Source organism: Acinonyx jubatus, chromosome E4 (assembly GCF_027475565.1).
Source record: "Acinonyx jubatus isolate Ajub_Pintada_27869175 chromosome E4, VMU_Ajub_asm_v1.0, whole genome shotgun sequence".
In the NCBI taxonomy this organism is placed as follows: domain Eukaryota; kingdom Metazoa; phylum Chordata; class Mammalia; order Carnivora; family Felidae; genus Acinonyx; species Acinonyx jubatus.
Window position 1 is genome coordinate 67,693,567 of NC_069395.1, and position 16,058 is coordinate 67,709,624.

The window sequence follows — 16,058 nt, forward strand, 5'->3', positions numbered from 1 at the left end:
GGAAGAGCAAAGAACAGGACGAGGAAGTGCCTTTACGTGAAGTGGCTGCGGTGCCCAGTTTAGAGAGAGCATTGGCAGCGGTAGGGAAGGAGGGGTTGCAGGTGCGGAATGACGCAGTTCAGATTTTAGTCCTCTTTATTTGTTGTTTATGACGGATGGTGAGTACAGAGCAGCCTGGAGCGAGTGTACTTGGGGTTTGAAGTCTAAGTGTGGCGTCGGGCACGGTTGAAAAGGAGGGAACAGATTTACCTTCTTTATCATTTTTGTTTTTGACTTTAGAGACCACAAATGGGGGAGGGGTAGAGGGGGAGGGAGAGAGAGACTCTTAGGCAGGCTCCATGCTCAATGTGGAGCCCGACGCGGGCCTTGAACTCGTGAACGGTGAGATCATGACCTGAGCTGAAGTCAAGAATTCAACACTCAACAGACTGAGCCACCTAGGCGCCCCTGGAACAGATTTCTCAAGTTACCCTCAAATAAGCAGAGTGCTCTGTTTCTTCTTTAGAGACGGCGTCTGGCTTTGAGAAAGCTCACAGAAGTTGCACCGTGTGTTCGTGTAGTAGCTCACTTTTTTTTTTTTTTTTTAATGTTTCTTTCTTTATTTTGACAGAGAACCCCAAGCAGGCTCTGCTCTCTTAGTGCACAGCCCAAAGCAGGTCTGCATCTCATGACCATGAGGTCATGACCTGAGCTGAAATCGAGAGTCGGATACTTGACCGGCTGAGCCCCCCCAGGCGCCCCGGAGCTCACTCTGGGTCGTGTTTTGCTCTCCTGCTGACTCCTGTGTGCCGTGGAGCTTCGCATCTCTGACCCACAGTGTCTGTGCAGCTCAGCGAGCATGTTTGCGGTTTGTGATACTAAGATAGCAAGGTAGTTCGGGGGTGGAGGAAATCTTAGGGCCAAAGCCTCCGGTCCTAAAGGAATGTGTAGACCAGTGAGGCAGATAAGACAGGATACAAACAACTGCAGTGTGAGTAGATGTTGGACAAAGAAAGTTTTCTTCTGGCTGGAGGGTGTGTGTGTGCGTGCGTGTGCGTGCGTGCGTGCGTGCGTGTGCGTGTGGAGGAGGAGGAGGAGCTGGAGGCACTTTTAAGGTCTCTGAATTATCCTAGAAGGATGGGGTGGCTTAGACGGTAGGGAACAGGGTGTAGGGAACAGCTGAGCTAATCTAGGGAGGTGAGTGAGGAAAATTGTGAGTGTTTAGATTTCTCATTTGGTGATTTGAGGCTGTCACTTAAACTACGTTCCGTGAAATTTGGACTGTGCAGAGATAAATGCCAGGGCACGTGGAGGTGGTGTTTCCATAGTGTTATCAGGTTAGCTCCTGGCGCCGTGATCGTTCCCGACTCAGCCCTCGTGTGCGGCGTCTTCCCCTGGAGCGTCCTCGCCCCTGCTGGCTGTGACAGAGGTCATTCAGCAGTTGGGACTGGGAGGGCTCAGAACCAGGAGCTTCTCCAGAGGGACTCACGTTGGGAGGAGGACCAAGTCCCAGAGGTGACTGCTCTGTCGCTGCGGGTACGAAGTGGGGGTGTGATCTAACATCCGAGACCAGCGTGCAGCGTTCTGAGACCCTCTTTCTGTATGTAGAGAACATTTCTCCACAATAAAGTAGCCACTTCTACTTGTTTTACCGTTTTTTTCTGGCAGGGTGATCATCTCAGACAGTGACGGCGCTCTGGATGACACTCAGTGGGTCCTGAGTGTTCAGTGATTGGTATCGAGACTTCATGTGTTGTTGATTTCTAGATTCTATTCACTGGCTGTAGTGACCAAAAGAGTAAAAAAAAGACACCCAGTGATGATTTTATGATTTTGCTTTAAATAAGTCAGATTTGGCCTTAGAAACTGATGGACTGATTTTGAAACGCCATAAGAAAAAGCAGTGAGCCTAGCGTAGGTCTCAGTGTCGCCGGCCCTTGCTGGAGCCTGGGACATGTAGCTCCTGGAAATTGGGGGTTTTAAAAAGCAGCTTTAGGGCCTTGAGAGTAAACTGCAGGCGGGAGTCCTCGCGGCTTTCAGGGCAGTGGTGCTGACTCTGAACACGCAGGATGGCGGCCGGTCCGGGGTGGCCAGCCTGGGAGGGGGCGGGGCGGAAGACCCCAGGAGCCGGGGAGGCCCTGAGTCTCATTTCTGCCTGGGCCTGGTGTCTGGGTGCGTTTGAGAGGTTGAAGAAGCTTTGGCTGATGTTCCTTGTCTTAATCGAGTCCCCTCTCTAAGTGATCGTGTGGAGGGAGGCGTTTGTCTTGAGCAGGTTACGGGAGGCCTGGTGGCAGTCTCTTCTGGAAGGTACTCGGGGGCCCTCCTCCAGGAGGGGTAGCGCACAGTGTAGAAGTGAGGTGACAGTTTCCGTTTCTCTCTGCACAGCCGAATATTAAAGCCCAAGCCATGCAGACCGTTCCCTGATCTTCCAGCCGGGAAGTCCTTAGCTGGCCGTCCTTCTGGCGAGTTTCCTGTGCGTTGTAAGGTCTGGGGAGGATTCATATCACCCCTTTTATAGGTCGTTCATTTTTCTCTAAAGGACATTTTTTTCCCGCTCGTATTCTTTTTTTCTCTTCGGTAGACCTGAGGGATTTCAGTTTTGAGAAGTCAAAACTCGAAGGTGTTGTTCAAAGCTTTGTTGCCTTTCGGTGACCAGGAGCATCTTCCGCTGCTGGTTCCTTTTTCTTTCTGTGGAACTTGACGTGGCTCTTTAAATCCCAGGAATAAAGTTTAGCCTCTGGCACAAAGTTAATTTCTTGTAAATGCCGTAGCCAGTTTTTTTGTATTTCCTCTTGGAAAAGTCTTCCAAATTTTAATCGGAGATAATGCCTCCTTGAAGATGAATCATTCTTATGTAAATAGCAGAACATTATAGTCACAGCGAATACAAGTCCTCTAAAAAGGGAGCTCTTAAAAATAAGTCTGTGACCCATTCTTTTTAAATGAAAATTGTCTGGGACTTTGGATTTTTGGAAGGGCAAGTCTCCTTCAGACGTGACTTGGGCACGAATGGCTGTGCAGAGTGTGGAGGGCTGGGCGCCACTTAGTGTGAGGAGTGCGTGTCTTCTCTGGAACCTTCTTTCCTTTCAGATGGAGCACCTGACGAAGTAGATGCAAATAATGATCACAGTTGCATTTTTAATGAAGTGTTTTCACATTCTTTCATCACAGTGTATGTTAAGGGTACTTTTCAACTGAAATTACCGTGAAAATATATTAACGTTGAGATTGTAAAAATATTAAAGTGACATCTATCCCTTTTCTCCTAATCAGTGATTTTGTTTATTCCATACAAGCCAGTTTGTATGTATGTATAATTTAAGTGCTTATAATCCACAACTTGACGTGATTCTATTTGGTAACTTTATTTTCACCGCTGACCCCGTATTCATAGTAGTTGGTCGCTGGATCATAATCCTTCCAGCAAAGGTATTTAAACTTACTTTCTATGTCGCTGGGTATTTAGTTTTCCAAATTACTATTCATGGATCTAACACTGTAGGGAAAATCTTCAGGCATTTAGAACTTTTCTTCGTTTCAGTTATTTCTTTGGGATGCATTACCGGATGTAAGGTCGTGAGGTATACGTAATTCTATGGCTTTTGACACATGAGCATTTTACTTTCCAAAAGGGTTTTGACAGTTTATGTACAGTGCCATCACCATGTCAGGGGTGAACCACTGTCCTACAGTCTCATCTCTGTTGGATCTTTTAATCAAATTATGAATTTAATAGTTGTAAGTGGTACTTCATTGTTGTAATTTATTTAAAACCATTATGTTCTCCCAGGGATTGCCATTCGTGTTACCTCATGTCCTCCGTCTGTTCTGTCCTCTGCTCTGATAGAGTTTATTGTTCATTGAATAATCTCTTTGTGGCTCATCTGATGAAAAGTGAAGTTCCTGATTGACAGGTTGGGCAGGTTGGGCAGGTTAGAAAGAAGTCAGCATGTCTCTGCCCCTGAGAGGGGCTGATCTGGGGTTGGCTTCTCCCGTCTCCCATGTTGTCCACCGCAGCGATTCACGGTCCTGGTGCTGTAAGGTGCATCTGCGAGGGCTCACGGGCCTCCTTGACCTGGTTGGTGCCGCACACTTCACGATGAACGTGGGTCACCTCCGAGGCTCCAGGAGGTGCAGCTCCGCCTGTAGCTGGGGTTGGCCAGAGCGGTCAGGATGGGGGAGCGGCTTCTGACGGCCCCATTTCTCTTGCTTCCCTGTGGGGAAGGATGTGACGAAGTCATTTCCGTGTTCTTGAAAATACAGTGTTTTACCAACGTGTCGGGAAAAGATGGCATATTTGGAAGTAAGCTTACTATAGATTACTTTTTATTCTTATAATTTCCATTAATTTGTGCATCTGCTGAAACGTCAGTGTGTCTCCAGTCATGTTCGGTTTTTTCATTTCTGAATTTACATGTTATCTTCAGTCTCCTCCATCTAGCTTAGTAGTAAATTGTTGTCTCCTGTTTCCATGGGCAAATTTCATCTCCCTTAGATTTTATATCTTACATAGTGTGAGAAATGAGCCCACCGACCCATTCAAGGGGGGGAAGCGGAGCCTCGGAGCACAGTGAAATGAGGCTTTAACGAAAGTTCTTGCAAGAGCAGGTGTCTGCCCGACAGGCACACCCAGGGCCGTTACAGCAGACAGTTTATCCCCGAGCGGGACGCTGCACCTCTGGCTCCTCATTGGCCGATACTGCAGAGGTTACAGCCTTCCCCGGAAGTCGCCTGTGCCCACGGAAGGCGAAAAGTAGTCTGATTAGGACAAGCGTACATTCCTTGAGGTGACACAGAGACTTCAGTTCTTTGGCGCATGCTCATTGCAAAGCCCGTGAAAATAAGCCCAGGAAACGGAGGGGAAGAGCCAGGAAGTGAAGTTTCCAGGGGTTTGGGACTCCATTGTGGGGAGGGGGAGGGTGTCACACACATTTCCCATGGGTTGTAAACTTATTGTTTACTGGACAGCACAGCTTTTATTCAGTATTTCCGAAAATGAATCATCTCATTTCTCACAATCCTCTTTGCTAAGTTGATTCCCTTTTCATTTATAGGTTATTTTGGGCACAAGACACAGACATTTGTTTCTTAAGAGGAATCTTACGCCCGAGGGGTTTGCTGTGGTCAGAAGCTCCCACCCAGTATTGTTCTAGAATATGTGTGCTTTGTTTTTTTTTTCCCCCACTCAGGGACTTCAGGGCCTAACCTTTTCCCTCTCTGCCTACTGAACTCCATCTTTTCTGTCATATTCCCCCCTTTGAACATGTGACGCCTAACTGCCATTAGGAATTGGGACAACCCACCTTAACTGCTTCCTGCTAGAAGGGGGGCGGTGACAGGGGTACGGCAGTCAGGGCAGGTTCAGAGGTCGATCCAGAAGTTCAAAATAACGGGAGGGCATCAGGAATGTCTGGGCTAGTAGAATTTTCTTATTTTTCTGGCATATGCAGTGGCTTCTACAAATGACATGAAAAAAGAATATTAGACCAGCAAGCGTTAATGTTCCAAATGCAATGCCTCCTAGGGAGGAGGTCACACCATGGGAAGTAGCCATCCAGAGAGTCCTTGACGTGTGTGGTCAGGTTTTTTTTTTTTTTTTTTTTTTTTTTTAAATTTAACTAGCTTTTCCTCCCTCTTCCACATTTATTTGGATCTTTTGACATTATTGCTTAGAATAATTAAGCATTTGAACTAGTTTTTGGTTCTCGATCCTCAATCTTCCTTTGGCCATCTGGTTTCCATAGGAATAGCTCCACAAGGAGTATTTAACTTTACCTCGAGGAAAGATTGATCTTCGATATCCAGATTACTCTAAGTTCAGGCAGTTGTTTATCCGTCCTGGAGCTAGCAGCACTGTCGTCCCTAATTCAGTCAAGTGTCCCTTTCTAGCAAGGGAGTGGGGCTCTCTGACATTATCAAAAAAGAATGTGGAAAAAAAAAAATCTCTCCACATGCACCCTGGGGGCTGAGAGAAAAATTTAGTCATACGTTTTCCAGAAACGCCTCTGTTAACGCTGTGTTTGGATGGTTGGCCTGGAGTGGAAAGGAGGACAGAAAAGGCGGCTCCAGAGTCAAGAAGCAACTCAATTCCTTCTATTTCCAGAGTTACCTGAGGCTCTGGGTTTCCAGTGGACAGTTGGTTCGGGGGAGCCACCATGATGAGCCCCCCAGGACCCATCCATTCCCTTCAGGGACACGGGTTATCTGAGCCCTGGCAGGTTGAGATCCCCGAGGGCATGCAGATCTCCAGTGACTGTCTCCACACAAGGGGCACAGCTTACGGGGTTTCCACTTCTGTTGTCCCCTCTGAGAACATTCTCGTTTCCAGTGCCCTGAATGGCCACGTAAATGGCACTTGGTGCCAGGACCTCGGTCGGGAAGTCTGATCTGACATAGTACGCAAGGTCGCGATGAAGGCCTTAGATTTTTCTTTTTAGGCCTCCTTTCCCGTTCCTGATTCTCCTCTTGATCTCGGTTGTAATATATCCACTTGTTAGCTCATAAGAGCTCCTCCAGGGTCCCTTCCGGGCCAACAGCCAATTTTTGCAGCTTCCTTCGAGTATCTGGGGCTGGTTGAGTGACAGATCTGTCCATTAAAATCATCTCAGCTTCAGGGGGTCTCGGCTAAATATAGCCGTATTTTAACCTTTAACCTTTCCAGGAAGGCTCTCGTCCTGTGTCTGTAAAATAGTGACCGACTTAGCATAATTTAAGGGTTTTACCTCAGATCTCCTTTAATTTCTCCAACATACAAGCTTGGAAATGGTAGTGATACAGTTCCCCAGTGGGATTATCATAGTTCCAAATTAGGATGTTGGGGCAGAACTGCCTGAACCCCAGTAGGGAACTGGGAGTTCTTGAAGGACCTCCAGCCCCATGGTAATTAAGGAGCTCCTCGTCCCCCGTATCTCTCAGCGGCTGCCAGAACACCACACTTCCCTGTCTCATTAAGAGTCTGATTCAACAAAAGCATTGTATCTTTCCAGGTCAACTCAGGAACATAACTAATATTCTGAAAAGTCTCTATATACCCATGAGGGTCATCAGAAAACGTACCTATTCTTTTATCTGTCTTAAATCTTGCAATGAAGAAGGTACTTGTAATCTTATGGTGGTCCCTCCCTGTGTCCCCCACTTCCTGCACCCCAGCTTCTTGTAGGGGAAACACACCTGTTACACTACGGGGAGGGCCTGGGTAAGGTGGGCAGCAGGGAGCAAAAGTGCACGGTTTTTAAGTCTGGATATGTAGATTGAGGACCTGAGCAGGAGGAGGTGGAGGTGGAAGTCTTCCCCTCCCCTGTCTCTGGTCTGCTGTGGGTGCAGCAAGGCGCCCTTAGTTCCCTCCTTTCATTGTTGTGGGCCCTTGGAAAGGGTTGCCAGTAGGCCGGGATCGACCTTGTACGTCCCTCGATTTTCTCTAAGGCTCCAAAAACACTGAACCTAGGGACCTTCTCCCTGTTTCCCTTCACATTTGCAAAACAGGTCAAACTGTAGGATAGCATTATAAGTGATAACTTCCCCCTGGCGGCCAGGTTTCTTCCTCCAATTTGTATCAGGGCCAGGCCTCGGTGCAAAAGAAAAGGAGTCCCTTTTTCTGTAGGGTTTGTGGATCAAAACCATGCCAGGTTTTCAGAATGCATCCTAAAGGGGTATTGGCCTTGGTTGGGGAATTGCCCATCTATAGGAAGGAGGAGGAAAAGGTGGCCTTCATCTCAGTTTCCTATAGTTGGCCAGGAGAGGCCTCATCTTTTGACCCTGTTGGCCAGGAGAAGCCTCATCTCCTGGCCCCGCGTTTTGGCTGTTTGACTGGTAACAGAAAGCCCTACTTTCTGTCAGTCTTGTGAGGTGCAGAGAGCAGTGGCTCCTACCCAGGCTTGACTCTGCCTCCGAGAGCTGATCTGTCTTCCCCAGTTTCTCCTCCATGCTGTATCCTGCCTACAGGACGTTGGGGGGGGGGTATGGACTGTGACCAAGCAAGACTCCCCTTGGTTGTAGGATGCACTGATTTTCTTTTGGCCCAACAGTAATTTACATATCGATAGTTGGCTCTTGAGGAGGGGTTAAAAGGGCCAAGGTCTTTAAAAGGGCCAAGGTCTGTTCCCCTGCCTTTTTCAGCAGTGCCCTCGTAAACGTGTTCCAGCCATGTGGATATGCATTTTCGGCATACACTGGGCTAAGTGTAGGAAAATGGCCCCATGAATCCCAGTAAAAGCCTTTTGTCCGTCCCCCATGTCGTTCTAGTATGCTGGAGGAAAGGGATTATGCTCTCTGAGACTGAGGACATGTGGGATCTTCTTTAGTCCCCAAGGACTCTCCCTTGGGATGCCTTTTAACCCACTGGAATCCATTCAGATTGCAAGATCTAAAAACAAAACAAGATGAAACTGATCTTTTTTTGTAATACTGGCCTCAGTACTCCTTAGGAGATGAGGAAAAATGGCCCATTAACGGGACACTACATTTTAATACAGATCTCTTCTGTAAGAAGTAGGGCAAGTAGACTGAGGTACCTCGTGTCCAGGCTTTCTGGCCTTCAATCAGGACCCAGAACTGAGGGCCTTTTGCAGACTTTGTTTGCCTAAATGTGCTGGCCGGTAAACTCCTTCCTGATACTGGATGATTGTCTGAAAAGGCCTCCGAATAAACCCAGGTTGTCTCTGGAGGCCTCGCGGTGCTGTGTCTGCGTCCTCCGCTCGGGGTCTGTGGTCCGGTCCCTCTCTGCTTTGTCCTTCCAGAGGCTCCAGAGTGCCACATGGGGGGGCTGCGGGGTCAGTTCTCAGCTCTGAGTTCGTTGGGCTTCGTTTGAAACACTCTCTTGACTTGGTTGCTGGGCCTCACACTCCTTGGGGTAGTTTCTGTTTCCTTGGTGGTGCCTCAGTCCTTGGCGGAGTGCTTGCTCTCTGGGGGGGTGGGGGGGGGGTGGGTGTCTGCAGGTCACGGGGCCAGCTCCAGGCACAGCCCTCGGTGCTCCTCAGTGTCTGGCCCCTCAGGCCTCGTGTCCTCTCGCCCCAGGCAGATGGTCATGTGTGTGTGTGTGTGTGTGTGTGTTGCAGCCTCCTTGGCCAGTCCCTGTGTCTGGTAGGCAGCTCCCCTTTGACCCCGATGGTCCGGTCCGTGGGCGCTCCCCTGCCGGCCCCCTCCTCCCCTCCTTGAGGCTCTCCAGGTGCTGAGACCTCACATCCAGGCTCCTGCCCCTGCCCCGTGCCTCCTGTTGAGCACATCTCCCGGCCCAGCCTTCAGATCTGTCCACGTCTAGCCATTTTCACCACCCTTGCTGTTCCCTGCCGCTCGGGTCACCGTCCATTGCAGGTGCTGCGTGTCCCCTGTGTCTGTTCACGTAGTAGCCAGAATGATTTAAGTGACGTCACTTCACCTCCCTGTTTGGAATCCTCCAATGACCTCTTGTTAAAAAAGAGAAATGGAGATACAATTCACATACCACCACTCTGAGTGTGCCCTGCAGGGGTTTCTTTCCACCTGTTGTGCAACTGGCACACTAATTCCAGAGCATTTTCATCACGCCTAGAGAGGCCCTGTAGCTGTCAGTGGTCCCACCGCGACCCTGGCCACCACTGGCACCTCTGCCTCCAGTGGGCTCTCCACTGGAGTCCACATTCCTTGCTCTGGCCTTTGAATGGTGGTTTCCAGTCACGCGCAGACCCTTGGCCCCCTTCCCGGTTCCACGCAGGCGCTGGGGGTGCAGCCCTGCAGCCCGTGGCGGACAGCCCTCTGTCCACACCCTGGCATGAGGACCAGCGGCCTCATTGGTTCCTCTGTCCCTTGATCTCTCTACGCCGACCCTGCTCTGCCCCGGGTGTGACCCAGCCCTTCCTCCAGGCCCTTGGGCTCCCTTTCCCCTTAGATGGCTGCAGACTGGGACCGCGCAGATGCGTGTGGACTGGAGGACTGTGGTCCTGAGCCCCTCCAGGTTCACTCTGCATCCTCCTTCCTGCCCTGTGCTCCCAGAGGTGGGGGTCCCTCTCCGCACGGCCCCCTCTGTTTTGAATTTTGTGCTATGTGCTGTGTTCGCTGTTTATTATTTTTTTAAATTTTTTATTTTTTAAAATTTACATCCAAATTAGTTAGCATATAGTGAAACAGTGATTTCAGGAGTAGATTCCTTAGTGCCCCTTACTCATTTAGCCCATCCCCCCTCCCAAAACCCCTCCAGCAACCCTCAGTTTGTTCTCCATATTTAAGCGTCTTCTGTTTTGTTCCCCTTCCTGTTTTTATATTATTTTTGTTTCCCTTCCCTTATGTTCATCTGTTTTCTCTCTTAAAGTCCTCCTATGAGTGAAGTCCTATGATTTTTGTCTTTCTCTGACTAATTTCACTTAGCATAATACCCTCCAGTTCCATCCCCGTAGTTGCAAGTGGCAAGGTTTCATTCTTTTTGATTGTCGAGTAATACTCCATTGTGTGTGTGTATATACACATATATACACACATATGTGTATACATATATGCGTGTGTATACACACATGTGTATACACGTATACATATATGTGTATACATACATATACATGTATGTGTATACGTGTGTGTGTATATATATATGTATGTACCATATTTTCTTTATCCATTCATCCATCAATGGACATTTGGGCTCTTTCCATACTTTGGCTATCGTTGATAGTGCTGCTATAAAATGGGGGTGCCTTCAAAACGTGTCCCTTCGAAACAGCACACCTGTATCCCGTGGATAAATGCCTAGTAGTGCAATTGCTGGGTCGTAGGGTAGTTCTCTTTTTAGTTTTTTGAGGAACCTCCATACTGTTTTCCAGAGTGGCTGCACCAGCTTGCATTCCCACCAACAATGCAAAAGAGACCCTCTTTCTCCACATCCTCGCCAACATCTGTTGTTGCCTGAGTTGTTCGTGTGAGCCATTCTGACAGGTGTCAGGTGGTATCTCATTGTGGTTTTGATCTGTATTTCCCTGATGGTGAGTCATGTTGAGCATTTTTTCATGTGTCGGTTGGCCATCAGGATGTGTTTGGAGAAGTGTCTATTCATGGCTTTCGCCCATTTCTTCACTGGGTTATTTGTTTTTGGGGTGTTGAGTTTGATAAGTTCTTTATAAATTTTGGATACTAACCCTTTATCTGATATGTCATTTGCAAACATCTTCTCCCATTCTGTCGGTTGCCTTTTAGTTTTGCTGATTGTTTCCTTCGCTGTGCAGAAGCTTTTTATTTTGATGGGGTCCCAGTAGTTCCTTTTTGTTTTTGTTGCCCTTGCCTCCGAGTGTTCGCTGTTTATTAAAGGTGGTTTCCACCTGAGGACTTAGTTTGTTCGCTTGACGGCCTGTAAGTACTGAACGAACGGGAAGGATGTTGAAGACGTAAGCTGGCTGGCGTGGTGTATGCTGTGGAGGTGATGGTGGATGGACACTCCCTCGTCTCCGTCCGGCATCGTGTCCAGCTGTGCTGTCCGAGGCGGCTCTGCGACATGCAGGACCAGCTCCAGGGTTCATCCGTTCATACGCCGCCGCTGCGTGCTTGGTGTGCACCAGGCCCCGTGCAGGGTGCTGAGGGTGCAGCATTGACCGTCAGAATGCCGGCCCGTGTGGAGCTGGAAGGGAAGATGGAGAGAGCAAAGTTAAGTAAATATAATGTGCGCTACGCTACGTTAGTGACTATGCCAAGGAGAGCACAAAGCAGGGAGTATGTGTGCGGGTGTGGGTGGTATTGGGATTTTCTGGAAGGGTGGCCAGGGAAGGCCTCACTGGGAAGGCAACATTTGAGTGCAGACCTGAGGGGGGCGGAGGGGGGGCAGCTTGGTGGGCTGCAGACGGAAGGGCAGGTGCACAGGCCCCCAGGACCCGGCATGCGTGCTGCGTGGGAGGGTCACGGACACGGGGCAATGGGGGGTGCTGGAAAGGTAACAGGGGCAGCTGCTGGTGTGCGCAGGTCACAAGTCAGCTAATCCACACAAACTTCCCACCTGATGCAGCCACAGCCGCAAAGCCCTGCTTCCTCCTCCCGAATTTTACTCCGCATCCGCAGAGTTGGGGGGTTCACACGCAGCACTACACCCCCCCCCCCTCCATTTTGTCACCAGATCTGGTCCTGTCTACGGAATATCTCCTTATGCACTGCCCTCATTCAGGCCCTCACTTGGTGCCTGAACTGCTACCTGCGGCTTGCAGGCTGCTGTAGAGAGCTGTCCTGAGCCGTTTGGGTGCCAAAGACTCTTACTTTGAAGGGGAGGACCGGGATTCAGTGATGTGATTTCCCTAAGGCTGTCTAACTAATTATTAACAGAGCTGGGGGTAGAGCCCAGACCTCCTGCCCAGGAGTCTGGAGCAGTGCCACCCGGCTCTCGGCCGAGGACTTCGGGACACCTGCTGCAGTCCGTACCCCAGAGGACCTCTTTGCACGCGGTAGGTAGATGTGGGGTTGGCCTCTGCACTCGCCCCTCACGCCAGGGCTGTGGCTCTTCGGGGTTGGTAACCTGCAACAGCCTCTCGTCATTCTTACTTGTGATCCTGCTTAAAGTAAACAAAGCTGTTGTTTCCCAGATAGTAAAGTTTGGGTGACTGGCGCATAGAGCATTTCCCAGTTTTCCTGGTATTTTCCTGCCGTAGGCTGCAGCCTTAAGGGTAAGGCTGGATCGGAATAGCAGAGTTGAGTGTCATTTTAGTGGCCAGGCGGGTCCTTTCCGTGAGTCCTCTTTGTTTATGAAGAGAAAACAGTGCCTGCTCCAGCTCTCAGGGTTGACGTGAGTCTCTGAGGTCCCACAGGGGGACGCGGGCCGGGCCAGGCGCTGGGACCTGTCGCAGCCCCCGGTGTGCTTAGGGCACAGACTGCGCACAGAATGTTCCTGCAGTTTAACAGACACCTTAAGCCCGTTGTTTACGGTAAAAGCGTTCCTGTTTTCGAGGCGCTCAGGTTCAGGGAGAGCATTGGTGTGGGGAACGCTGCCGAGTGCCAGCTCCGTTACTGTCATCTGCCCTGGTGATTCTGTCTAGGCTGCGTGGGTGTGCGTTCACGGGCTGCCTTTCTGGCCGGGTGAGGCCTGGAACCATGTGTCTTTATTAATAGAGCTCGTCGGGGTGTGAAAACCGGATAGAGTTAGCTTGGAAGCTTCTCAGCTCATCCTGGGAGAGGGTGCAGGATTTTTCATGTCCTACGTATTGTTGCAACGGTGCCCACTGTTGTAACGTTTCTGGGTTACCTGCTCGTGCGCTCCGGTCTTCCGGGTTACTTTGCACGTGCACGTGCTCCTGTGCGTTGAGAGCTTGGACTGTCTGAAGGGGGGGACTGTGCCCTGCAGAGGACACGGGCGGGGCGAAGGAGGGGCTGCAGGGTGCCCGGGGAGTGCGTCCTGCCGTGCGTGTGCCCTGTCCCGACCCAGCCCTTGTGGCGTCCTGCGCTGCCTTCTTGCAGGGAAACGTGTGCTGTGGCTGTCGCATCCAGCCTGGGGGGCGAGGGTGTCCGGGCAGGGGCAGCCGGGTGCTGTGGGTGCCGGGACTGCCCCGTGATCTCGCGTGTCCTCGTGCACGCAGTGCGCGTCCTGCTCCTGCTGCTGCTGGGTGGCCTTACAACCCGAACTTCTCGCGGTGCTTAGTGGTGGTTAATTATGTTTACAGAAGGCGTGCTGGTCCACAGGTTGACGTGCCAACGACTCTGCCTTTCTCTTTGGGGAAGTATTTCCACAGGATGGATGCCCGTAGTTGGGCCTCTTTGAGGTGGTTCTTTATCCTGATGCCTGTCGACTGGCATGGAGGAGGCACCCCCGGAGTTGAGGGTGCCAGGGTCGCTTGCCTGCGTGGCTGGGCTGGGAACGGACGACATTGAATGGGTGTGAGAGTTTGTACTCTTTGCTCTATCAGTGTTAAGATACAGCGTCTGCTCTTAGAAGGAGAGGCTTTGCTAACGGGGTTAGATTCCAGCCTCTGCTGCCCGAGTGTTTACAAGGTCAGCCAAGTGTTACCCTAAGAGTCGTTCTGCTCGTACCTCGTCGATGGAGACTTCAGGCTGTAACATCGGCATTTGATTTGATTAAAACGTTTTCGCCCCAAAAACACAATGGTTTGAGTAGGTGATACACGTGCGTGGTGTAAATACTAGATTTCCCTCCGTGTTCTGCCTCCTGCTTCCCTTCCCCACCTCTAGAGCGATACGTGTCACGTTTTAGGTCTCCCTCCAAAGAGCCTGCGCACGTGTGGTGGCCCGGCTGCCCTCGGGATTGGTGGGCAGCTCTGTTTCCAGGACGGGTGGGGCACACACCACGAACCGTATGAGTCTATGATAAACAGATGACAGACAGCGTCACAGAAAGACTCGGTTTGGCCTTTTGTGTGAGCTGGTTTGACCGAACGCCAGGGACCCCAGGGGCTCTGCAGGCTGTGTGCCGCGGGGGGCATGGGGGGGGCGGGCGTGGGGGGGGGGATGGTTGCCAGCACATATGCACTTGGACGGGGACTCTGGGGACAGGAATGGACGCTGACAGCTGCTGTCTCTCTCTTGGCAGATGTTCCTCACCGTGTTCCTCAGCGACAACGAGCAGCACTTCACCGAGGTCCCCGTGACCCCCGAAACCACGTGCCGAGATGTGGTGGATCTGTGCAAAGAACCTGGAGAGAGCGAGTGCCACCTGGCTGAAGTGCGCTGCGGCTCTGGTACGAGGCGGGCACCCCGCGCGCCCCTTAGGCCGCGTTGTGTGGTTCCTGGATTGTAGACGTGGCGGCACACGTGCGTCAGGAGCGCGTCTGTCCAGCTGTGGTGTGACACATAAAGCCTTTCTGCTCTTTCTTTCCCTGCGATACACTGAAGCCGCCATGGTGTGCGCGGTCAGAGGACAGGCAGGTGATGCACCGGTGGAAGCTTCTGGTAAACCGTATGGTGCTCACGAGGTGCTTTCTGGGTGCTTGGACTTGACTGAGTTAGAGATGTGAGGCGTCCCAAGTGCATCGCCCTCTGCACGTGTTTGCAGGTTTTTAGGGAACGCGGTCGGTGTGGCGTCACCGTGGTGGGGGGGCGGGGGATTGAGGTCTTGGGTATTGTTTTAAGCTTTGAGATCAATCCTTCATTCTAGTTCTTTGTATCTTTGTAGCTCTGAAGCGGGACAGCCTGCTCTTCTTGCCTCTGAGGAGTTTGTAGATGGAGTAATTTTCCGTCATTTGTGCCTCAGTCCTGTGCAGCCTGCATGAGCGCCCCCTGCCCCCCGGTGTCCCGGCGCTGGCTGCACACCGTGGGGACTGGGTCCACGCCGTTCCTGATGCTCCGGTGGCCCAGGCAAGACCTCCTGGTCACCTTTGGTCGACTCGCTTACGGGTGGGCGTCCTAGAGGTCTCGTGCCCTCTCCCCGGCTCACTTCCTCCCTTCCCCCCCCCCCCGCAGGGGAGCTAGAGTAGACCATTTGCTAGAGGGGCCCGAATGGTAGTCTGACTTTCCTCTTCTCAGTGACTTGCTTTCTGCTTAGAATCAAATCCACACTCTGATCTTGGACTGTGGCTGCCAGATACTGGCTCCTCCCCGTCCTCCTGCAGCTCTCTGGTGTTCCTGAATGATCCCTGCTCCTTCCCTCCTTAGGGCCACAGGCGCTGGCTCCTTTACTGCCTGTGTCGCTCTCCCTCCAGGTTTTGCCGCCTGGACTTCAGCTGAAACGTTATCTCCTGCTGAAGTAGCCGTGATGTCACCCTGATCTGCCCCTCTGCTAAGACACGTCATGCTGGTTCTTGAGCGTTCACGTCTCTTGCCGCTTTAATCCCCGTGGCCCCACACATGTGCACTTGAACGTCGTTCCCTAAGAGGAGAGGCCTTGTGTGTCCCTGTCATTGGTGTGCCCGGCTCAGGGGAGGGCCTGGGGTCTGGCGGCGCTCAGTGAGCACTTCCTGAGTGAATCCGCGCACTGCTGGATGCTTCTGGCAGCCTCCTTGCATCAGAAGTGACCTTGTTTATGGTTTACTGAGGTGATCGGAAGCACCCATTGTGCGCCCCTCACCTTCTCTCCAGACCCGGCTGCCCTTCCTCCCTTTTCCTAGAGGAAGAGGCGTCCCTCTCTTTGCCGAGGCTCAGTGTCTCCCGGAAACTCTGATTCTACCTGTTCTTTCTTCTCTCGTGTCTTGCTCACT

At 51.3% G+C, this 16,058-nt stretch overlaps 1 protein-coding gene across 6 annotated transcripts in view; it reads left to right on the forward strand.

Annotated features, from left to right (window-relative positions):
- Positions 1 to 16,058, forward strand: part of TP53BP2 (tumor protein p53 binding protein 2) — a 62,980-nt gene that overhangs the window by 19,368 nt on the left and 27,554 nt on the right. For 4 of the 6 annotated variants that reach the window (XM_053209849.1, XM_027046252.2, XM_053209851.1 and 1 more), the window contains exon 2: positions 14,456 to 14,603. The exons of 1 other annotated variant lie outside the window; for it this stretch is intronic. In XM_053209849.1, coding sequence (XP_053065824.1) covers positions 14,456 to 14,603 — 148 coding nt within the window. Of the gene's footprint in view, positions 1 to 12,182; positions 12,363 to 14,455; positions 14,604 to 16,058 lie in introns of those variants that run through there. One more of the 6 variants, XM_027046254.2, reaches the window with a different exon arrangement.